Source organism: Bufo gargarizans, unplaced genomic scaffold (assembly GCF_014858855.1).
Source record: "Bufo gargarizans isolate SCDJY-AF-19 unplaced genomic scaffold, ASM1485885v1 fragScaff_scaffold_773_pilon, whole genome shotgun sequence".
In the NCBI taxonomy this organism is placed as follows: Eukaryota; Metazoa; Chordata; class Amphibia; order Anura; family Bufonidae; genus Bufo; species Bufo gargarizans.
In genome coordinates, this window is record NW_025334183.1 from 189,559 (window position 1) to 215,642 (window position 26,084).

Here is a 26,084-nt window from a genome sequence, read left to right on the forward strand (position 1 = left end):
GAGTATTTTCTGAGGACTGTATTTATAGGTAAAGACTAAACTCCGTTCTCGGGAAGGACTTACTGACGTCACGTTATCACGTGACATTCTTAGGTCATGTGAGTCGGAAGCGCCACAGGCCAGATAACGAGTGTACCCGGATGTGTCCGGAAGGTGACGGGGTGATGGCGGCAGCTGTGGTGCAGATGAGGCTGGGATACCGAGGTCTGCTGGCGGTGCGTAGCCGGGTGGCTGGCCCTGTGGCCCTAGGACTTGTGTCCTCTCAGCTCCGCACGTTCTCGGTTAGGAAGGAGCGGGAAATGGAGGAGAATCCGTTCTATGGAAAGTACAAGGAGAAGATTGAAGAACTGCGCCGGTGCGACCCCTAGTGGTGGCTTGCGGCACAGCAGGCTGGATTCTCCGGCTGCTCCCGCATATGAATGGGGTATTGGGGTTCACTGGACCTCAGCCGTGTTAGCCCCCCCATATCAAATGTTTTGAACAAAACATATGCAGTTGGTTAGATCTTTGTTAGATCAATTGTTGTTTGCGTTAGATCTCACACAGAAGTAGAGATATTAACAGTTATTTGCAGGGGGGGCTAACCCGTCATCAGCCCCCCCTTATCAAAAAATTGACCAAATTAGCTATTTTGGAAGATATTTGTTAGATCAGGTATGATCAACTAGTTGTTTTGTTAGATCTCACATAATTACAGACTTATTAAGTGATTAATGAGGGGGGGCTAGCCCCCCCCACATGCAATTTTCTGGTAAAATTTGATGCAGACTAATAGGCCTTCGTTAGATCCGGTAAGATCAAGTGGTGTCAACGTTAGATCTCATTTAATTACAGAGATATTACGGATATTTGGTATTACATAAGGGTGGGGGCTAGCCCCTCCACATGCAATTTTCTGGTAAAATTAGATTCAGACTAATAGATCTGCATTAGATCCGGTAAGATCAAGTGGTTTCAACGTTAGATCTCATAATTGCAGAGATTTTTCAAATGAAAACACAGATATTAGGTAGTATTAAATAGGGGGGCTAGCTCCCCCTTATGTAATTCCTAATATCCATAATATCTCTGTAATTATATGAGATCTAACATTAAAACCACTTGATCTTGCCGGATCTAACGAAGGCCTATTAGCCTGAATCAAATTTTACCAGAAAATTGCATGTGGGGGGGCTAGCCCCCCTATTTAATACTACCTAATATCTGTATTTTTATGTGAAATATCTCTGTAATTAAATGAGATCTAACGTTGAAACCACTTGATCTTACCGGATCTAACGAAGGCCTATTACTCTGCATCAAATTTTACCTGAAAATTGCATGTGGGGGGCGGGGGGCGGGGGGGGGCTAGCCCCCCCTCATTAATCACTTAAGTCTGCAATTATGTGAGATCTAACAAAACAACTAGTTGATCATACCTGATCTAACAAATATCTTCCAAAATAGCTAATTGTTTGGTCAATTTTTTGATAAGGGGGGGCTGATGACGGGTTAGCCCCCCCTGCAAATAACTGTTAATATCTCTACTTCTGTATGAGATCTAACGCAAACAACAATTGATCTAACAAAGATCTAACCAACTGCATATGTTTTGTTCAAAAATTTTGATATAGGGGGGGCTAACGCGGCTGAGGTTTCACTGGTCCCCTGTGGGCGGCCTGGGCCTTCACGTCTCACGTTTCCCCTGCAGGTCGGACCCTGGAGCGTTTGACGCTCGGATGGAAAAGAGGAAGGAGGTGAGAAAACAGCCGCTGGGATCCAGTGATCGGCCGGCAGGGGCTGAGGTAAGTAATGGGGGGCATACAGCACCCCACAATCCAGTCCATGAGGGGCATCAGCTTGTGGAAGTGCCGGCTCTGTCCTGATTTTCATTCTCTTCCAGGTGAATTGGGGTTCAGTGAAGGAAGGTCCCCCAAAGAACAAGGTGAGGCCTGAACGTACTGCCCCCCAGTCCCAGAGGGGGCGCCGCGCCTGCAGAAACCATTTATCCCTTTAGGCAGAGTTCACACTTCAGTTACTGGCAGCAGTGAAGCGGCCGAGAGATGAGGTGTAATGGAGGCACCGCTCCCTGAAGTGTGAACTCGGCCTTATGTAGTGACGGTGTGGTAAATGTGGACGCTCGATTTTCTCTTCAGACCTTGAACTCTCTGCTGAACATGGAGATGGTGAAGGACAAGAGCGCTGAAGACATTGCCCAGGTGCGTGATGTGAAGGGCTGCGCAACCCTAACCCGGCTGCGCACTGTGGGGATGGCCTCTGCGCGCCCCCGCCCCTCTGTCAGGAGGCGTCTAACCTGTTGTCTGCTTCATGTTCTTCTAGATATGGACGCAGTACTTTGCCAAGCAAGATACCGTGTTTGCAGTTATACCGGTGAGTGGCAGGACATCAGATATAATGTATGAGCGGAGCCGCCTGTACCATTCCTAACAATCTATGGGGGGTGGAGCATAATGGGTGTGCCCAGCACCTCTTCACTCCCTTCAGTGGTACAGCGGTTCCGGTGGGTTGGACTGGTCGGCAACCCTCTGGACCTGTCTTGTGGGCCCAATCACCGGAGTAGCTCTGCTCCATCCACACCACAGGCAGCAGCTACTTCTTGATGCCAGTGTGAGCACAGCATAAGGTGTTTCAGCCAAGGGCTAAATTCTTATGACACTGATGATGGAACAGCTTGGCTTGAATGAGTGTTTGTGAGTTGTCACGAGATCGGAGGTAAGGGCTACAAATGCAGCCATTGGAGCAGCAACCTTAAAAGCTATGTACATCTCTGGGGACTTTTTCTTTTTTCATTGCATTGATTTTTGAGCTAGAAATAATTTTTTTAATTAGTCTTTATTAAAAATGTTGAGCCCTTTTCCCTTCACAGCCTTGAGTTTCTCTGCAGGATCTGTGGTTTCACTCTGTTCCGTCAGGCAGCTCAGCTGATGGCTCCTTGTCTCTGACCTTATAAACACTGTTAAGACTGTGGTAAATAAGTGTTTATGAGAAGGGTTATTAGTGAAAGTACCAGTCGGCTAGAAAAACAGTTAACCCTTTGACAGAGCAGCTCAATATGTTTAATAAAGACTAACTTAAAAACATATTTTTAGTCCAAAATAAGTAAAATGCAATCACCCAAAAATTTGATACTGAAAGTGCCCATAGCCTTTAACCCTGCAGGACAAAAACTGTTGACAATCTTTCTTTTTTTTTATTTAGTCTCCTCTCACACTGGCGTTTTGGTTTCAGTTTGTGAGATCCGTTCAGGGCTCAGCGGGCCAAAACGGATCAGTTTTGCCCTAATGCATTCTGAATGGAAAATGTTCCGTCTCCATTCCGCTCTGGAGGCGGCCTGCAGTGTTTTGGTGTCCGTCTGACGAAACTGAGCCAAACGGATCCTTCCTGGCACACAATGTAAGTCAATGGGGACGGATCCGTTTTCTATGACACAATCTGGCACAGACAATGGTGTTCAAGACCGATCCGTTTTGGCTGTTACAGATAATAGAAACGGATCTGTTCTGAACGGATGCATGCGGTTGTATTATCTGAACGGATCCGTTTTCTATGACACAATATGGCACAGACAATGGTGTTCAAGACCGATCCGTTTTGGCTGTTACAGATAATAGAAACGGATCTGTTCTGAACGGATGCATGCGGTTGTATTATCTGAACGGATGCGTTTGTGCAGATCCATGACGGATCCGCCCCAAACGTGAGTGTGAAAGTAGCCTAATTTATTCATTTTCAAATACAACATAAAAACATCTCCACAGTATATTAGATATTTTTCCAACCCATAGCCCATGGAGAGAGAGGGAGGAGGTACAAAGACCCCACTTATGTTATTGAGCCACTGATTCCATATTTGTATGGTACAATCCTTCATCCACCTGTTATCAGATTATCATTTTTATCAGATATATATTATTTTCAATCCATTTTTTCAGAATAAACAATCTTGCCTGGAACAGCAGCTTAAAAAGTACTTGTTTCACAGCCTTCCGCTAGCTGAAATGAATTGTACCCCCCAATATACAAGCTGCAGGACCCTCATGTCTGTTCTCCCAGAGCTTTATCAATAATAGCTGCTATTTCAAACCAGTCCCTAAACTGTTTGGGGCATCTCCAGATGACATGCACTAGACCTGCTTCACAACATCTCGGACATTCATCTGTGGCTCTTAAAGGGAACCTGTCACCGGGATTTAGTGTATAGAGCTGAGGACATGGGTTGCTAGATGGCCGCTAGCACATCCGCAATACCCCGTCCCCATAGCTCTGTGTGCTTTTATTGTGTAAAAAAACTATTTGATACATATGCAAATTAACATAAGAGTCATATCATACTTGTGTGACCAGAGAAGAGTCATATTTTCAAGCTCTGACTCATCTCAGGGTAATTTGCATATGTATCAAATCATTCTGTTTACACAATAAAAGCACACAGAGCTATGGGGACGGGGTATTGCGGATGTGCTAGCGGCCATCTAGCAACCCATGTCCTCAGCTCTATACCCAAAGTCCGGTGACAGGTTCCCTTTAAACCTATTGTTTTAATATTAGGGGTGTACGATGGAGACCACGTGTGGGGCACTCAGTGAGACCAGAGGCCTAGTACTCAAAGCATCTTCCCATTTCTCATCTGACAAACCTACAATATCTTTTTTTCCATTTCTCTTTAACAAATATTTTAATCTTTATTTGTGATTGCTTCATTAACCCCTTAGTGACCAGTGACCACTAATACGCCTTTTTACTGACGTAAACATAGGGGGTTTTAGCTAAACAGCTGGCTTTAATCAATCATTACAGGTACCCAAAATGGGGCATTAAAAACTAGAACTTGTCCTGCAAAAAATAAGACCTCATACAAGTACATTGATGAAAAAATAAAAAAGTTATAGCTCTTGGAATGCAATAAAAAAGAAAGTGCGTGGTCACTACAGGGTTAATATTTTATCTCCTTGAAATATTCCTTTTAACCTTTCCATCCCTGAGAAATTGATTAATATTTTCCGAGGAGGCTTTTTTTTTATATATCTCTGAATCAGCTGATGACCTAATTGCATCCCTTATTTGTAATAGATTTAAAGAGGCCCCAGGGATCTCCCTGCACTTACTATTATCCCTGGGCGCCTCTCCGTTCTCCCGGTATCTTCAGATTTTTGGCTCAACTGGGAGGAGCCTGCTCCATTTTAAATAACCCTTTATACCCATTTTTTTTTTTTTTTTTTATTCCTCTCAAAGTGTGATCTATTAAATGTAACATTTGATTAGAAGTGCTTGTGTTCCCCAATATACAGTTGCAAGAAAAAGTAAGTGAACCCTTTGGAATGATATGGATTTCTGCACAAATTGGTCATAAAATGTGATCTGATCTTCATCTCAGTCACAACAATAGACAATCACAGTCGGCTTAACTAATAACACACAAAGAGTTAAATGTCACCATGTTTTTATTGGACACACCATGTAACCATTCACAGTGCAGGTGGAGAAAGTATGTGAACCCTTGGATGTAATAACTGGTTGAACCTCCTTTGGCAGCAATAACTTCCACCAAACGTTCCCTGTAGTTGCAGATCAGACGTGCACAACGGTCAGGAGTAATTCTTCACCATTCCTCTTTACAGAACTGTCTCAGTTCAGCGATATTCTTGGGATGTCTGGTGGGAATCGCTTTCTTGAGGTCCTGCCACAGCATCTCCATCGGGTTGAGGTCAGGACTCTGACTGGGCCGCTCCAGAAGGCAGATTTTCTTCTGTTTAGGCCATTCTGTTGTTGATTTACTTCTATGCTTTGGGTCGTTGTCCTGTTGCAGCACCCATCTTCTGTTGAGCTTCAGATGGTGGACAGATGGCCTTAAGTTCTCCTGCAAAATGTCTTGATAAACTTGGGAATTCATTTCTCCTTCGATGATGGTAATCCGTCCAGGCCCTGACGCAGCAAAGCAGCCCCAAACCATGATGCCCCCGCCACCATACCTCACAGTTGGGATGAGGTTTTGAGGTTGGTGTGCTGTGCCTCTTTTTCTCCACACATAGTGTTGTGTGTTTCTTCCAAACAACTCCACTTTGGTCTCATCTGTCCACAGAATATTTTGCCAGTGCTGCTGTGGAACATCCAGGTTCTTGTGCAAACTGTAGACGTGCAGCAATGTTTTTTGGACAGCAGTGGCTTCCTCTGTGGTGTCCTCCCATGAAATCCATTCTTGTTTAGTGTTTTACGTATCGTAGATTCGCTAACAGGGATGTCAGCATATGCCAGAGACTTCTGTAAGTCTTTAGCTGACACTCTAGGACTCTTCTTCACCTCATTGAGCAGTCTGCGCTGTGCTCTTACAGTCATCTTTACTGCACGGACACTCCTTAGGGAGAGTAGCAGCAGTGCTGAACCTTCTCCATTTATAGACAATTTGTCTTACCGTGGACTGATGAACAGCAAGGCTTTTGGAGATACATTTATAACCCTTTCCAGCTTTATGCAAGTCAACAATTCTTAATCGTAGGTCTTCTGAGAGCTCTTTGTGCGAGGCATCATTCACATCAGGCAATGCTTCTTGTGAAAAGCAAACCCAGAACTGGTGTGTGTTTATTATAGGGCAGGGCAGCTGTAACCAACACCTCCAATCTCATCTCATTGACTGGACTCCAATTGGCCGACACCTCACTCCAATTAGCTCTTGGAGATGTCAATAGTCTAGGAGTTCACATACTTTTTCCACCTGCCCTGTGAATGGTTACATGGTGTGTTCAATAAAAACATGGTAACATTTAACTCTTTGTGTGTTATTAGGTTAAGCAGACGGTGATTGTCTATTGTTGTGACTTAGATGAAGATCAGATCACATTTTATGACCAATTTGTGCAGAAATCCAGATCATTCCAAAGGGTTCACATACTTTTTCTTGCAGCTGTACCTGATTCTAAAACCTCCATTAATCTAAACTGCTTAATCTTAAATCCCGTTTTCACTAAATTCCATCTCAACGATGGACTCTCTCCTTCATTCGTCCAAATTATGCCACCCAAAAATATAGATACCAATTCGGAAGAGGCAACCCGTTCAATCTTTAACGGGTAACTGAAGTATTATTATTATTTTTTTACCTAGATGTTCCTCCTTTCCAGATAAACGCTCCCATTAACCTATCTTTCCTCCTAAAAGCATTATTTGGCAACCAAACTGGAGCATTTGGCAACATTAACAATACCTTAGGGAGAAAAACCATCTTTATCAAATTAATTCAACCCATTGTTGATAATGGTAATCTCTTCCAAATATGGGTTCCCTTTAGTGTTGGGCGAGCATGCTCGGCCGAACACAAATTTAACTCGAGCATCTCGATACTCGGTACATCACTGTGTTCGGCTGAATACCGTGTGCGCTCGAGCGCAATGCTCCAGTATCCTCCCTGCCACGTTTGTTGGCTGCCACACAGCCAATAAACGTGCAGGTAAGTACTGCCCTCACTGTAATGCCGTAGCTATGTTGGTTACTGGCACTACAGTGATTGGCTGGCCGGAACGCATCATCGGGTTCTATATAGCACCCGATGACGCGTGTTCGGCTAAGTTTTATGTGAGGAAGAGCTGGAGAACAAAAGGGAGAGAGTTTAGGGAGTGAAATAGGAATATTTTAGGGTTAGGGTCTCTGCTTTATGATTCAGAGTTTCCCTACTTGTAAGCACATCATCCTGGGTCAGAACAGCAGACCTCTCATCAATACCCAGCAGCGGCCACACATCCCCCTCTGAACTAACACAGGTAGGAGTGTGGATAGGATAAGACGGGAGCGCTGGTGTCGCTGCATTAGAGTTTTATAACCACGCAGCACACCGTTTATATTCATCTATTGCTGGCTTTTCAGCATTTGAATTACATCCACGCCATACAATCATCAGCCTCCACAATGAGTACACTATGGCAGGGGTGGCCAACCTCACAGACACAAAGTGTGACTACAAGGAGCCACAAGCTATACATTTACTCTCGAGTCACCGTATTTTTCGCCCTACAAGATGCACCTAGGTTTTAACAAAAAAAAATTAGAGAAAAAAAAGATTTTTCATCTGATCTGAGGTCTGATAAAAAAAAAAAATCTTATTTTTCATTAGCAGAGAAAAAGGAAAAAAAATATTTTTCATCAGACCTCAGATCAGACTTCTAAATCAGATACCCAATCCTCATCTGACCTAAAATAAGATTCCTAAATCTCAGACCCCCAATGCTGGGATCGGGCAACTCAAATCAGACTCCCAGTGTCAGACCCAGACTAACTGCACCTTAGATAACATCTCTGTATCTGAGGAAAGTGTAAACGAAGGGATAATGGAAGGGTACTAAGAGACGATACTCGCCATATCCCATTATTACCAGAAATACAAATACAGAAAAATACTATATATAATCCCAGAAAAAATGGCTCTGTACTAATAACAAAAAAAGGTGTGACATGTTAGAACAAGCAACGGAGGAGGAATCTATGGGAGATTCTATTCACCATAAAAACACATGACTAGTACTACCAATAGCGATATCGCCCAACAGACTCGTTACAGTGCGGCAGTAAGAAGAACTCCAAAGAAACATAAAGGGATCTGTGGCTGGTACTATTATGGGGGATCTGTGAAGGACACTGTTACAGGGGGGATCTGTGGATGACGCACTGTTACAGGGGGGATCTGTGGATGACGCACTGTTACAGGGGGGATCTGTGGATGACGCACTGTTACAGGGGGGATCTGTGGATGACGCACTGTTACAGGGGGGATCTGTGGATGACGCACTGTTACAGGGGGGATCTGTGGAGGACGCACTGTTACAGGGGGGATCTGTGGAGGACGCACTGTTACATAGGGGGGGATCTGTGGAGGACGCACTGTTACATAGGGGGGGATCTGTGGAGGACGCACTGTTACATAGGGGGGGATCTGTGGAGGACGCACTGTTACATAGGGGGGGATCTGTGGAGGACGCACTGTTACATAGGGGGGGATCTGTGGAGGACGCACTGTTACATAGGGGGGGATCTGTGGAGGACGCACTGTTACATAGGGGGGGATCTGTGGAGGACGCACTGTTACATAGGGGGGGATCTGTGGAGGACGCACTGTTACATAGGGGGGGATCTGTGGAGGACGCACTGTTACATAGGGGGGGATCTGTGGAGGACGCACTGTTACATAGGGGGGGATCTGTGGAGGACGCACTGTTACATAGGGGGGGATCTGTGGAGGACGCACTGTTACATAGGGGGGGATCTGTGGAGGACGCACTGTTACATAGGGGGGGATCTGTGGAGGACGCACTGTTACATAGGGGGGGATCTGTGGAGGACGCACTGTTACATAGGGGGGGATCTGTGGAGGACGCACTGTTACATAGGGGGGGATCTGTGGAGGACGCACTGTTACATAGGGGGGGATCTGTGGAGGACGCACTGTTACATAGGGGGGGATCTGTGGAGGACGCACTGTTACATAGGGGGGGATCTGTGGAGGACGCACTGTTACATAGGGGGGGATCTGTGGAGGACGCACTGTTACATAGGGGGGGATCTGTGGAGGACGCACTGTTACATAGGGGGGGATCTGTGGAGGACGCACTGTTACATAGGGGGGGATCTGTGGAGGACGCACTGTTACATAGGGGGGGATCTGTGGAGGACGCACTGTTACATAGGGGGGGATCTGTGGAGGACGCACTGTTACATAGGGGGGGATCTGTGGAGGACGCACTGTTACATAGGGGGGGATCTGTGGAGGACGCACTGTTACATAGGGGGGATCTGTGGAGGACGCACTGTTACATAGGGGGGGATCTGTGGAGGACGCACTGTTACATAGGGGGGGATCTGTGGAGGACGCACTGTTACATAGGGGGGGATCTGTGGAGGACGCACTGTTACATAGGGGGGGATCTGTGGAGGACGCACTGTTACATAGGGGGGGATCCGTGGAGGACGCACTGTTACATAGGGGGGGATCCGTGGAGGACGCACTGTTACATAGGGGGGGGATCCGTGGAGGACGCACTGTTACATAGGGGGGGATCCGTGGAGGACGCACTGTTACATAGGGGGGGGATCCGTGGAGGACGCACTGTTACATAGGGGGGGATCCGTGGAGGACGCACTGTTACATAGGGGGGGATCCGTGGAGGACGCACTGTTACATAGGGGGGGATCCGTGGAGGACGCACTGTTACATAGGGGGGGATCCGTGGAGGACGCACTGTTACATAACAGTGCCATACACAGATTCCCCCCATCCCCCGCTCCAGTGCTGCAGTATACAGATATAAAATGTCTCATTCAATTGAAAGTGATTAAACATCCCCCTCACTCCTAATATTACCGTACACCCTAACAGCTTCTGTACAAGGCAGGCTGGGTGGCCGGCGCGTCACTCACTGACGTCATGTGCCTGCACTGCCTGCTTCATTCATAAAGTAGGCGGCGCAGGCACGTGACATCAGGGAGTTACGCTGCCGCCCGCCCTGCCTGCCTGCATTTTACAGAAGCTGTTAGGGTGTACGGTAATATTAAAAGTGGGGGGGGGGGGGCATGTTTAATCACTTTTGATTGAATGAGACCTTTTATATTTGTATATTGCAGCACTGGCGCGGGGGGGCCGGAGTGCAGTGACCGCCCCGCTGCTATTGCCGGCCCCCAGCTCGCTCATACATCGCAGCCTGCGATGTGAAAAATGTCAGCAATCGCCCCATAAGACGCAGGGGCATTTCCCCCCCATTTTAGAGGGGGGGGGGGGGAAAGAGTACGTCCTATGGGGCAAAAAATATGGTAGGCTGCAAGAAATACTTTATGAAAAAGCACAGGGTAAATAAACCTGAACAACTAGCCACTAAATTAAAAGAAAATTGCCCCAACATTGAGACTAGTGACCCTACTAATAGAACAAGGGAAACCACCAAGACACCAAAACAAGAAGATGTCACCTCTCTCCATACCGGACTGAAGCGAAAATCTAACTTCAAGAAAATGGCAATAAAAAATTTGCAGGATAACAACAATATTGTTCTCAGACCAGCGGAGAAGGGAGGGGGGATTGTGATCCTAGATAAGGAAGCATATCCCACAGAATCCTGACGGCTTCTCATGGATCATAAAACATACAGGAAACTCCCCGCCAACCCTACTACACTGAACAAAAAGAAACTCAATAGCTTGGTCAAAAAAGGGAAAGGGATGGGGATCCTTTCAACAGAAGAAGCTTCATACATGGACAACCAAAACCCTAAAATACCTGTTTTATTACTTACCAAAGGTCCATAAAAACAAAACCAATCCTCCAGGGGGACCTATAATTTCAGCAATAGACGGTCTTACAGAAACATGTACAAGACTTGCCAGCATACACTGGGGATACTAAACACGTTTTATCAATACTGAAGGAGGTAGAATGGCAGGACGGATATATACTGGGAACCTCGGACGTAACCTCCCTCTATACCATCATCGAAAACAAAAAAGGGAGATACGCTACGGAACATTTTATAAGGAAAGATACAAAGATGTCGGAAGAAAAAAATCTTGTTTGTATCACTTTAATTCTGACAACTATTTTAAATACAGAAATGACTTTTTCCTACAGACGGGGGGGGACCACGATGGGGACCAGATTCGCAACGAGCTTCGCTAACCTCTATATGGGCCTGTGGGAGGAGCTAATCATACACCCGCGGCTAGGGATCGGTGCGAGTCTGGCCCTCTGGAAGCGTTTTATTGATGACATTGTTTTTACATGGAAAGGAGGGGAAACATTGGTTGGGATAAACAACAAATGAATTTCCTGGATCTAACCATATTTATAGAAATGGACAGATGCAGACAAAAAAATTCCATAAACTCCAGCAGTTTCATCCCTCTGGACAGTTGCCACCTATCAACATGGCTGACAAACATTCCGCGGAGCCAGTACATCAGAGCCCGCAGAAACTGCACCCACGTAACACATTTTAATGAAGAAACGGATCTGCTAAACCAAAGATTTACCGAGAAAGGATATCGGAGGATATCACACTCCTAATAGACAGAAAGTAGCATGTACAAACAGGGCAGCTGACATGGGGAACTCTGACACCATTATAGATACAGTGAGGGTTCCCCTACCTTTAAAGGGAATATAAAGAAACATTGGGATATCCTAAAGCAGGATAAAACGATTGGTGACCAAATTCCCACATACCCCACCTTTATATTCAAGCGGGCCCCTAATTTATCAAACCTCATAGCCCCTACAGTAAAACCTAATAATAAGACAATCATTAAGGATGTCTTCAAGAAAGGCTTCTTCCCATGTAAAATGTGTGTAAATTGTCAACAAAACGGACAGCATACCAAAAACCCAGTATTGGAAATAAAGGCGAACCACTGCACGTATAAAATCAATCGGCATATTACATGAAACACAAAGGGAGTCATATACCGCATTATCTGCCCCTGCCAAAAAATGTATGTAGGAAGGACAAAGCGGGGGCTGAAAACCAGAATTAAGGAACACATCCAAAATATAAATAAAAAATTTGACGGCCACCCACTGTCACGCCACTACTTACAACATCACGCAGGAAAATTTCCAGGATCCTGTTTTGAAGGGCTAGAGAAAGTGGTCATGAACAAAAGGGGGGCGACTATCGAACAAATGGATCTTCAGACTCCATAGCCTTGCACCAAATGGTCTAAACCAGGAAATGTAACTCTTTGCTTTTCAGGATTAATATATGAAAAAGCAGCAATGAGGCACATAATATTTCCAAATGAATACATGAAAAAGGTTGACCAAGCGTGCTTGACAAACTGCATACCAGTATGCTCATTAAGCTTAATTGAAATAACTTCATCCCCTTCATTAGGAACCTGACATGCAGGGGTTAAAATCCAAAAGATCACACAAAGTAGATTGACCTAACAAACAGGCGTTGCCGTAGAAACCGGATGCCTATAAATACCTAAAGTTAGTGAGGAGACACTATCCCGGACGAAGGATCCCGCTAGGCTCAGAAACGCATTGGAGACTCTTTGTCCCTCTACAGCAGGGGTGCACAACGTTTCCTGGTTGGGGGCCACATTGCCAGACTGAACCAATGACGAGGGACGAAATAAAAATTTTAAGGTGCATTAACAACTGAAATATTGTACTTATGGCATATTGAACACACTTTATATATCATTAATGTCTAGTTACACTTCCAGGACTCCCATCTAATGGAAGAAATACATGAAAAATACATGTGAGCAGCCACAAGACATAGGCATACATGTCTGTTACCAGATGGTTGGGGGCCGCACAGAATAGTATCAAGGGCCGCATGTGGCCCCCGGGCCGCAGGTTGTGCACCCCTGCTCTACAGCATCAGTAGCAAGGGCTGTGACGTCACTAGCTGAAGTTACCTAGCACAAGAGCTGTAGCTCCCTCGCACAAGCGTCTGCTGCCGGCCGGAGCGACTCCACGCTTGAAGGTTAGAGCAAGAAGTAATTTGCACCCCGGACCTGCACTGCAGCCAAGCAGAGGAGGAAAGAAGATCTTTCCACCTACTGCCCCCTGTCCGGACAGGTAAATAAAGAAAACAACTATTGACCATTTATGAGCACCACAAAACGGACTGACTGACATCTTTTATTGACACTTTTTTTTACTGACCATTCCTATTATCTCACCAGTGCGGGTATTCCCTCTCTCTGATTTATGATTCATTGTAGTAAGGAATATTTTAGTTTTTATACTTGTTATAGACCCAAAAGTCCTTTTAAGGACTATGGTTGTGTCTGGTAGCAATAAACATTTTTAGCGCAGCCTGCACTGAATAGCTTGCAATTCCTTGGCCGCTGCAGACAGCGACATTACCTGCGCTACATCTCCTGTATAACGTTAGCCGCTGGTGACAGTGACATTACCTGCGCTACATCTCCTGTATAACGTTAGCCGCTGGTGACAGTGACATTACATGCGCTACATCTCCTGTATAACGTTAGCCGCTGGTGACAGTGACATTACCTGCGCTACATCTCCTGTATAACGTTAGCCGCTGGTGACAGTGATATTACATGCGCTACATCTCCTGTATAACGTTAGCCGCTGGTGACAGCGACATTACCTGCGCTACATCTCCTGTATAACGTTAGCCGCTGGTGACAGTGACATTACCTGCGCTACATCTCCTGTATAACGTTAGCCGCTGGTGACAGTGACATTACCTGCGCTACATCTCCTGTATAATGTTAGCCGCTGGTGACAGTGACATTACCTGCGCTACATCTCCTGTATAACGTTAGCCGCTGGTGACAGTGACATTACCTGCGCTACATCTCCTGTATAACGTTAGCTGCTGGTGACAGTGACATTACCTGCGCTACATCTCCTGTATAACGTTAGCCGCTGGTGACAGTGACATTACCTGTGCTACATCTCCTGTATAACGTTAGCCGCTGGTGACAGTGACATTACCTGCGCTACATCTCCTGTATAACGTTAGCCGCTGGTGACAGTGACATTACCTGCGCTACATCTCCTGTATAACGTTAGCCGCTGGTGACAGCGACATTACCTGCGCTACATCTCCTGTATAACGTTAGCCGCTGGTGACAGCGACATTACCTGCGCTACATCTCCTGTATAACGTTAGCCGCTGGTGACAGTGACATTACCTGCGCTACATTTCCTGTATAACGTTAGCCGCTGGTGACAGCGACATTACCTGCGCTACATCTCCTGTATAACGTTAGCCGCTGGTGACATCGACATTACCTGCGCTACATCTCCTGTATAACGTTAGCCGCTGGTGACAGTGACATTACCTGCGCTACATCTCCTGTATAACGTTAGCCGCTGGTGACAGTGACATTACATGCGCTACATCTCCTGTATAACGTTAGCCGCTGGTGACATTACCTGCGCTACATCTCCTGTATAACGTTAGCTGCTGGTGACAGTGACATTACCTGTGCTACATCTCCTGTATAACGTTAGCCGCTGGTGACAGTGACATTACCTGCGCTACATCTCCTGTATAACGTTAGCCGCTGGTGACAGTGACATTACCTGCGCTACATCTCCTGTATAACGTTAGCCGCTGGTGACAGTGACATTACCTGCGCTACATCTCCTGTATAACGTTAGCCGCTGGTGACAGTGACATTACCTGCGCTACATCTCCTGTATAACGTTAGCCGCTGGTGACAGTGACATTACCTGCGCTACATCTCCTGTATAACGTTAGCCGCTGGTGACAGCGACATTACCTGCGCTACATCTCCTGTATAACGTTAGCCGGTGGTGACAGTGACATTACCTGCGCTACATCTCCTGTATAACGTTAGCCGCTGGTGACAGTGACATTACCTGCGCTACATCTCCTGTATAACGTTAGCCGCTGGTGACAGTGACATTACCTGCGCTACATCTCCTGTATAACGTTAGCCGCTGGTGACAGCGACATTACCTGCGCTACATCTCCTGTATAACGTTAGCCGCTGGTGACAGTGACATTACCTGCGCTACATCTCCTGTATAACGTTAGCCGCTGGTGACAGCGACATTACCTGCGCTGCATCTCCTGTATAACGTTAGCCGCTGGTGACAGTGACATTACCTGCACTTCATCTCCTGTATAACGTTAGCCGCTGGTGACATCGACATTACCTGCGCTACCTCTCCTGTATAACCTTAGCCGCTGGTGACAGCGACATTACCTGCGCTACATCTCCTGTATAACGTGTGCGCATCCTAAATATCAGTGACATTCTGTGTACGTTATTTGTGCATACACTTACAAAACCTGTGCTACTGTACGTGTGACATACTTGCAAGCATATATACCATTTAATATGCAGAAGGCGAGCAGTAAGAGACGGGGAAGTGGCTGTGATGCTGATGGTGCACGCAGAGGCCGTGGCCCTGGGCGCGGTGAAACTGCCTGCTGCCAGACCACAAGAAACGCACTCATCACGATACCGAGCTTCATGTCTGTTTGCAGGGCGGCGCAGGACACCACTCTCAAAGTCAGACCAGTGCGACCAGGTGGACGGTTGGACTGCAGCAGATAATGCTTCCAGTTGGTTAAGCCGAGTGAGGACAGCAGCACAGAGGGGGAGGGATCCGCAGCACCGCAACAGGCTGGAAGAGGCAGTGGGGTGGCAAAAGGGAGAAGGCGGGCCACACCAAACAGGCCCGCAACTGTTATCCGACACATTCCCTTGCCAAGGGGTAGGTGTTCCGCAGCCTGGTACTTTTTTGAGGAAAGTGCAGGCAATAAAAGAATTGTGATTTGCAACCTGTGCCATACCAAAATGTGCCAGAACACTAGCAACCTCACCACCAGCATGATCCCCCACATGGCATCAAAGCACCCTAATATGTGGGCCAAACACCTGGGTCCACAACCAGTGTCTGCGGGTCACACCACTGCCTCCTCTTCTCCTGTGTTACTTGCTGGCCAATCCCCTGTCCGAGAAGCAGGCCCAGATGCCTCCCGCCCTGCACCTGGACCTTCGCAAGCACCATCAGCGACCACATCCACTTCTGTGTCCCAGCGCAGCGTGCAGATGTCCATGATGTCCATACCCTAGGCCTTTGAACGAAAGCCAAAATACCCAGCCACCAACCCACAGGCCATAGCACTAAATGCGCAACTTTCCAAATTACTGGCCCTAATGTTGCCATTTAGGCTTGTGGACACAGAGGCCTTCTACAGCCTGATGGCGGCGGCTATCCCGTGGTAGTCTGTCGCCAGCCACCAATATTTTTCACGGTGTGCAGTCCCAGCCTTACACCAGCATGTCTCCCATAACATCACCCGTGCCCTGACCAATGCAGTTACTGGGAAGGTCCACTTAACCACTGACACATGGGCAAGTGCATTTGGCCAGGAATGCTACATTTCACTGATGGCACACTGGGTGAACGTTGTGGAGGCCGGGAGCGAGTCGTACCCTGGGATGGCACAGGTGCTACCCACTGCCAGGATTGCGGGCCCTGCTTCCATCAGGGTTTCTACGTTAGTGGCTGCAGCCTCCACTTCTCCACCTCTGAATTATAATCTTGCAGCACCAGTCAGCCGGTAGCTGGAAGCAGTGTAGCACTGCAGTGGGGAAGCGTCAAACAGCACACCACTGCAGAGCTCCGGCAGGGGCTAAGGGACCAGACGGAGCTGTGGCTCTCGCCACTCAACCTAGAACCAGGCATGGCTGTGTCTGATAATGGCTGTAATTTGGTGGCTGCTTTGGAGCTTCGCAAGCTCACACACCTCATGCCTAGCCCACGTGTTCAACCTAGTGGTTCAGCGGTTTCTCAAAACCTACCCCAATTTGCCTGAACTACTGCTGAAGGTGCGCCGCGTGTGCATATTTCCACAAGTCATTGACAGCTTCAGACGCTCTATCAACGCTGCAGCAGCGCTTGAAATTGCCAGCTCACTGGCTGTTGTGCGACATAAGCACGCGCTGGAACTGTATGTTTCACGTGTTGGCCAGGCTTTGTGAGCAGCAGAGGGCAGTAGTGGAATAGCAGCTGCAACATGGTCGTCGCCTTTCCAGTCAGCTTCCTCTCTTCACAAGTGAGGAGTGGGCATGGATGTCTGACCTCTGTGAGGTTTTAGGAAACTGAGGAATCAACACAGATGGTGAGCGGCGATAACACTATTATGAGCGGCACCATCCCACTGCTGTGTCTACTCAAACGATCACTGCTCACAATTAAGGCGGACGCTTTGTATTTGGAAGAGGTGGAAATGGGGCAAGAAAGTACACAGGGTGATAGCCAGACCACCCTCCGTTTGTCTTCTCAGTGCGAATTTGAGGAGGAGCAGAAGACTGTATACAGGAAAATCATGACGATTAACAAGGTTGCCCAAACTTTTGCATCCCACTGTATATGCAGTGATATCCACCCTCTATCCATATTTTCTCCACCCACCTCACAGGATCCCTATCCAAATGTGTTTCTTGCAGGCAGGTGACGGCTGGCATGTATCCCCTCATGCAGTAAAAAATAGCAAACCTTTAGGCCTCTTTTACACGGGCGTCGCGTGTGAGGGCCGGATAGGATGCGGGTGCATCGCGGGAAAATCGTGCGATTTTTGCCTGCGAGTGGGGTGAGTTTTGTTTGCGATTTGCGTTGCGTTCTCCCGTTTTTTCCACGCGAGTGCAATGCATTTTGCATACGCGTGAGAAAAAAAACTAAATGTGATACCCAAATCGGGACTTCTTCACTGAAGTTCGGGTTTGGGTTAGGTGTTATGTAGATTTTAATATTTTCCCTTAGGAATGCTATTATTTTCCCTTATAACCATGTTATAATACAGAATGCTTAGTAAATTAGGGATGGAGGGGTTACATTTTTTTTAAAATTAAACTCCCCTCATGCACTTGTTCGCGCAGCCCGGCTTCTCTTCTTTCTTTTTTTTTGAGGACCTGGGAGAAAAGGACCTTTAGTGACGTCACTGAGCTCATCAAGTCCATAGCCGGCCTGTTCACCTTTAGAGGGGCCCGAAAACATAAACAGTAAGTCACCTTTTCCCCAGGGTGTTAATTCACACCCTGTTAGAAGCTCAGCCTCATCAAGTCCATCGGCGGCCTGTTCGCCTTGAGAGGGGCCTGAGTCCTCAAGCCCGGCTCAAACCTCAAATCCCAGCACAGCCCTCAGTTCACAGCACATAGACTCCTGAGCTCCACTGTCAGAGGGAGGCAAATCCACCAAACCTGGCAGTGTTGGCTGGTTTTTATGCCTGGCAAAACCTGGCCTGGAACATGGGGAGTAGTCACACAACCAGCACTTTGACTATTCCCAGTAAGAGCCGTCCCAGATCAGCTATGACAGCCATGCTAAATCTCAAGGTGTCAATTAGCAATAACTGCTGCTGACACATAAAATACCGGCTCTTACTTCACCGAGGCCAGGAACCTCTGTGACACATACCTTCCATCCACGATGATTCCAGGGACCCTCTTACAATCCATATATGTTTTCCTGCACTCGTTAGTAACCGCTGAATAATCCTAGAATAGTCTTATTCTTGTCCCCTCAATCTGAAATTTATCAGAGTTTAGACTCTTGCAAAGTAGCATCCCGATCTTTAGAGAGAAGAAACTTAACCAGAATTGTTCTTGGATACTCCCCTGGTACTCTCTTTTTCTAGGTACCCTATGGGCTCTCTCTATAGCAAAAAAGTTAGAACGCATTCCAGGCTTACAGTTCTCGAGGAATTATTTCTCCATAAATTCAACACAATTGGATCCCTTTGTGCCCTCTGGTATTCCCACACATCTCAGATTTGTTTTAGAGACGCTACATCCTTCTCCAATTTATGTATAAAATCTTCCACTACCGATGTTCTATTCTCCATCTCTCATCTTTACTAAATCCTCTCTAATCAAGCTCACGTCTGCTTGTACCGTCCCAATCTGGGTTACTAATTTCCCCCATCACATTTTCAAGTCTAATCACGATATAAAGAGTCTTTTTAACCATTTTAACATTAATTTCATTTGTTTCATCATTCATTTCCTGTCCCCCTGAATCATCTAGCGTTTCTTTCAACTGAGGATCTAATTCCTCTATGGACTCTTTCCCAGAATCAGCGGACCTCAATGTGGGGGTTGTAGGGATCAAATACTTTTGTTTCTGCGGTTAATGATAGCAAACAAAAGTCTATAGAACCCTTTTTCTCAATCATTTGTGGGGGAGACCCCTTTGGGAAGAAAGTTAGTATACTTATGAGGGGGGGGGAGGCTCATGCTATTATAAAGAACACAGTCCATAACCCCCTTTTCCCTTAATCAATTATGGGGAGGACCCCTTTAATCTCCATCAACGACAAAGCTGCTTCTCCTCCTCCTTCCAAAGCCTAAGCACACGCCTCCACCGCCAGCCAACCACACTGACCTGCTCTCCGCAATCCGTTATCTCTCTCACCGCCCCCTCTACAGCCCCCTGTAAATTCGGCTCCCTGCCGCTTTGCTTCCAGACGCTCTGCTCAGGGTGTGATTTGAATCAGCTGAGCAACACTGGTCACCCTCACTCCCAGTCCTCACTGCATCCAGGCACCCGGCGTCTCCAACATCACTGCATGGCCTGCTAGCTCCACAACAGTTCTCAAGGGTGGAGCTTAGCATCTCGTGTCAGACACACCCATGCTCTCACTGTTGACAATCTTTAATAAAGACCAATTAAAAAAAAAAAGCCTTTACGGCACCTTCCCCAGTGGGAGGGTGCCTGAGCAATAGATTCTAGTATTGTAGTGTCCTGCAAAAGGTGCCATATAACTTGTCTTCTCATGTACCGACATCTGCTAGTTTACAGATTTTGAACCTTAAGTATCTGACCTGCCCGCCCTGACCTCTGCCTGTTTCTCTGTAATCATCCTGAGCTGCCCGTCCTGACCTCTGCCTGTTCTCCAGAATCAGCCTGACACTAAACTCTGCCAGATCCCTCAGTGTTCTGTGCCAGTGTCTCTTGACTCCTCCTTTGGGTCAGTACTCTACTGAACAGAGACTACTCCAAGAAGTGGTCTGGTGGCTCCCCTGCAGTAGAATGAAGATCCCTGTACAGGGGTGGGGCATAGTGTGTATGGAGGGCACTGTGTGTGGGGTGCAGTGTAGTGTGTGTGGGGGGTGGAGGGCACTGTGTGGGGTGGGGCGCGTAGTGCATGTGGAAGGCACTGTGTGTGGGGTGGTGTGTGGAGGGCACTGTGTGTGGGGTGCAGTGTAGTGTGTGTGGGGGGTGGAGGGCACTGTGTGGGGTGGGGCTCGTAGTGCATGTGGAAGGCACTGTGTGTGGGGTGGGGCGTAGTGTGTGTGGAGGGCACTGTGTGTGGGGTGCAGTGTAGTGTGTGGGGGGGGTGGAGGGCACTGTGTGGGGTGGGGCGCGTAGTGCATGTGGAAGGCACTGTGTGTGGGGTGGGGCGTAGTGTGTGTGGAGGGCACTGTGTGGGGGGTGGAGCATAGTGTATCTGGAGGGCACTGTGTGTGGCGAGGAGCGGTGTATCTGGAGTGCACTGTGTGTGGGGGGTGGAGGGCGCTGGGTGGGGCATAGTGTGTGTGGAGGGCACTGTGTGTGGTGTGCAGCGTAGTGTATCTGGAGGGCACTGTGTGGGGTGGAGCGTAGTGTATCTGGAGGGCACTGTGTGGGGGGGGGCACTGGGTGGGGTATAGTGTATATGGAGGGAACTGTGTGTGGGGTGGAGCGTAGTGTATATGGAGGGCACTGGGTGGGGGGGCACTGGGTGGGGTATAGTGTATATGGAGGGCACTGTGTGTGGGGTGTAGTGTATCTGGAGGGCACTGGGTGGAGTGTAGTGTATCTGGAGGGCACTGTGTGTGGGGGGCACTGGGTGGGGTATAGTGTATATGGAGGGCACTGTGTGTGGGGTGTAGTGTATCTGGAGGGCACTGGGTGGAGTGTAGTGTATATGGAGGGCACTGTGGGGGGGGGGGGGCGTAGTGTATGTGGAGGGCACTGTGTGTGGGGTGGAGTGTATGTGGAGGGCACTGTGTGTGGGGTGGAGTGTATATGGAGGGCACTGTGTGGGGGGGCGTAGTGTATGTGGAGGGCACTGTGTGTGGGGTGCAGTGTAGTGTGTGTGGGGGGTGGAGGGCACTGTGTGGGGTGGGGCGCGTAGTGCATGTGGAAGGCACTGTGTGTGGGGTGGGGCATAGTGTGTGTGGAGGGCACTGTGTGTGGGGGGTGGAGCATAGTGTATCTGGAGGGCACTGTGTGTGGCGAGGAGCGGTGTATCTGGAGTGCACTGTGTGTGGGGGGTGGAGGGCACTGGGTGGGGCATAGTGTGTGTGGAGGGCACTGTGTGTGGTGTGCAGCGTAGTGTATCTGGAGGGCACTGTGTGTGGGGTGGAGCGTAGTGTATCTGGAGGGCACTGTGTGTGGGGGGGGGCACTGGGTGGGGTATAGTGTATATGGAGGGAACTGTGTGTGGGGTGGAGCGTAGTGTATATGGAGGGCACTGGGTGGGGGGCACTGGGTGGGGTATAGTGTATATGGAGGGCACTGTGTGTGGGTGTAGTGTATCTGGAGGGCACTGGGTGGAGTGTAGTGTATCTGGAGGGCACTGTGTGTGGGGGGCACTGGGTGGGGTATAGTGTATATGGAGGGCACTGTGTGGGGGGGGGCGTAGTGTATGTGGAGGGCACTGTGTGTGGGGTGGAGTGTATATGGAGGGCACTGTGTGGGGGGGCGTAGTGTATGTGGAGGGCACTGTGTGTGGGGGGGGCACTGGGTGGGGTATAGTGTATATGGAGGGAACTGTGTGTGGGGTGGAGCGTAGTGTATATGGAGGGCACTGGGTGGGGTATAGTGTATATGGAGGGCACTGTGTGTGGGGTGTAGTGTATCTGGAGGGCACTGGGTGGAGTGTAGTGTATCTGGAGTGCACTGTGTGTGGGGGGGCACTGTGTGGGGTATAGTGTATATGGAGGGCACTGGGTGGGGTATAGTGTATATGGAGGGCACTGTGTGTGGGGTGTAGTGTATCTGGAGGGCACTGGGTGGAGTGTAGTGTATCTGGAGTGCACTGTGTGTGGGGTGGAGTGTATATGGAGGGCACTGTGTGTGGGGTGTAGTGTATGTGGAGGGCACTGTGTGTGGGGGGGGCACTGGGTGGGGTATAGTGTATATGGAGGGAACTGTGTGTGGGGTGGAGCGTAGTGTATATGGAGGGCACTGGGTGGGGTATAGTGTATATGGAGGGCACTGTGTGTGGGGTGTAGTGTATCTGGAGGGCACTGGGTGGAGTGTAGTGTATCTGGAGTGCACTGTGTGTGGGGGGGCACTGTCTGGGGTATAGTGTATATGGAGGGCACTGTGTGGGGGGGCGTAGTGTATGTGGAGGGCACTGTGTGTGGGGTGGAGTGTAGTGTATGTGGAGGGCACTGTGTGTGGGGTGGAGTGTATATGGAGGGCACTGGGTGGGGTATAGTGTATATGGAGGGCACTGGGTGGGGTATAGTGTATATGGAGGGCACTTTGTGAGAGGGGGGGGGGGCGTAGTGTGTGGAGTCACTGCCTGTTTTGTGGTTAACATTGCCCACTAACCTTTTTTATTTTTTTATTCCATTTGTCACCCAGGAGGCTGGAGTAGAATTTCCGGGAGGTGCGAGGACTACCAAATAGGCGCCTGTTTTCTGACTAGACGCACCCCCCCCCCCCCCTTTTCCCTTCTCAACCATAAATTAGGCTCCTTAATAAATGATCCCCGCTGAGTCTTCCTTTGTCTTCTTTTCAGGGAGAAGCCTTTGACCTGATCTGCAGACGTTCTCAGTGCTGCCCCTCTGTGAGTAGAGTCGCCATCCTGCGGGTGCAGCTGCTGTGTCATTGGGGGCATGTCCTTGTGCAGAGGCCTTGGTTATTTCCGCATCTCTCGCGTCTCATTCATTCACTTTTCTTGCAGTTTCTTTATGCGCTGCCCAGGAAGGAGGGATACGAGTTTTATGTCGGACAGTGGTCAGGGGCAGAGCTTCACTTCACTACACTGATAAACATCCAGGTAAGGTCACAGTGCGGCATTATATTGGGGCCGCTGCTCTGTATTTTAGGATCCGGGGGGGGGGGCACACCATTATATCGGGTCACCGCTCTGTATTTCAGGATCTGGGGTGGGGGGGCACACCATTATATCAGGTCACCGCTCTGTATTTCAGGATCTGGGGGTGCCATTATATCAGGTCAACTCTCTGTATTTCAGGATCTGGGGGGGGGGCACACCATTATATCAGGTCAACTCTCTGTATTTCAGGATCTGGGGGGGGCACACCATTATATTGGGTCACCTCTCTGTATTTCAGGATCTGGGGGGTGGAGGGCACACCATTATATCGGGTCACCGTTCTGTATTTCAGGATCTGGGTGAAGGGCACACCATTATATCAGGACACCGTTCTGTATTTTCGGGATCTGGGGGGAGGGCGGCACCATTATATCAGGACACCGCTATATTTAAGGATCTGGGGGCACCATTATATCAGGACACCGCTCTGTATTTCAGGATCTGAGGGGAGGGCACACCATTATATCAGGACACCGCTCTGTATTTTAGGATCTGAGGGGAGGGCACACCATTATATCAGGACACCGCTCTATTTCAGGATCTGGGGGGGGGGGGGGGGGGGCACACCATTATTTTAGGTCACCAGTCTATTTCAGGATCTGGGGGGGGGCACACCATTATATCAGGACACCGCTCTGTATTTCAGGATCTGGGGGGGGGCACACCATTATATCAGGACACCGCTCTGTATTTCAGGATCTGGGGGGTGGAGGGCACACCATTATATCAGGTCACCGGTTTGTATTTCAGGGTCTGGGGGGGACATACCATTATATCGGGTCACCGTACTGGTTTTCAGGATCTGGGGGGGGGGGGGGGGCACCATTATATCAGGACACCGCTCTGTATTTCAGGATCTGGGGGGAGGGCACACCATTTTATCAGGTCACCACTCTGTATTTCATGATCTGGGGGCGCCATTATATCAGGTCACCGTTCTGTATTTCAGGATCTGGAGGCACCATTATATCAGTACACCGCTCTGTATTTTAGGATCTGGGGGGTGGAGGGCACACCATTATATCAGGACACCGCTCTGTATTTCAGGATCTAGGGAGGGCACACCATAATATTGGGTCACCGCTCTGCATTTCAGGATCTGGAGGCGCCATTATATCAGGGCTGTATGTAACGATGGGCACTACTGCGTGTTTGTAGAGACTGATCATGTGACCAGATGCCCCTTTCCCAGGTAAACTATTTATTTTTAGGGGGTTTGTCTTGCAGACAAAGGGCGACTCTGCACCAAGTCATCTGATCCTGCATCACTACAGCGAGCTTCGAGCCGACAAAGGAATCGTATTAATGACGGCTGAGCGTGACCCCAAATACCTGGTAAAAACTCGACGCTACTGGCTGACAGAACACCTCCTATCGTCCCACCACTACTGGCTGACAGAATGCCCCCTCACCCCCTGCCACCTCCTACACCTGGCTGGGAAGAACAACCCTAACACCCCTCCATCTCCTACCTGTGGCTGTCAACGCCCTTGACAACCCTCGCTAGCTGACAGCATGCCCCCTAATATACCCTCCACTGGCTGACAGAAAGCCCCCTGACACCCGCTGGGCAACCCCTCTATTTCTAGGCAGCATGCCTGACTAACCCTAGGCTGAGGCTATTGGATCCTGAACAGGGACCCCCACATATCCTGTTTCAGGAGCCCTCTGCTGCATTCTCTCATTGGCAGAAGATGATGGGAGTTGTTTGTTCTTGCAGAATGTCCAAGAAACGCAGTGTCTGGCCAATCAGGTTCAACTTTTCTACGCCGGGGATCAGTTTCATCTGGTGGAGCTCTTCAACCACAGTCCCAGTGACTTCAAGTACATGGCAGTGGTGTCTGCCCTGGAGCAGAGCAGAGTGGACTTATAGCCGAGCAGACTGCCCACTTGGGGCGCCACTTTTTGTATGTAACTTGTCCCATGATGGCGTCTCTTCTCGGAGCTGCTGACCATGGTGGTTATTACATGGCTGATAGTAAGGTTATTACATGGTGTGTGTGATGTTCTTGTGCGCACAGCCTTCTCTCAGTGAGTAATAATCGCATTACACAACCCTCCCACCCATATAGGTGTAGCATTATACAACTCCTCAGGGTACATATGTGGCATGAGGAGGGGCAGCACCGATCATCGAATATACAAAATCTGGTGGGTTAACCATGGAGAAAGCTGCAATTTGTAATTTTTCTGTCTATCAAATTGAAATAAAATTAGTTTAAAACAAAAAGCAATATACAGAAGTACAAGTTATCTAACCCTAACTTAGGAATTGTCACGGATGAAGTTGCAGATTGCTGGAACGTATAAATAAACGACCGACTGGCTTGATCCCAAACTAAGGAGCATATAGTCGAGCTCTGTAAAACCCTAACCCTGGGTTCACACCTGAGCGTTCCTCAAACGCGCGTTTTAGTCGCGCGTTTTTATGCGCGTTTTTTGTAATAGTAAACGCGCGTTTGACGCGCGTTTGTGTCATTGACTGCAGTGTCCTATGGCCACAAACGCGCGTCAAAACGCCCCAAA

At 48.4% G+C, this 26,084-nt stretch overlaps 1 protein-coding gene across 1 annotated transcript; it reads left to right on the forward strand.

Annotated features, from left to right (window-relative positions):
- On the forward strand, positions 1–25,782 carry LOC122922831 (ATP synthase mitochondrial F1 complex assembly factor 1-like). The gene is made up of 9 exons (XM_044273583.1): positions 1–355; positions 1,691–1,784; positions 1,883–1,924; positions 2,136–2,198; positions 2,320–2,370; positions 23,238–23,285; positions 23,403–23,498; positions 24,786–24,893; positions 25,279–25,782. Exons 1-9 carry the CDS (start codon positions 141–143, stop codon positions 25,429–25,431), a joined length of 870 nt encoding a protein of 289 aa, XP_044129518.1. The 5' UTR covers positions 1–140; the 3' UTR covers positions 25,432–25,782.
- Positions 25,783–26,084: the final 302 nt, after the last annotated feature.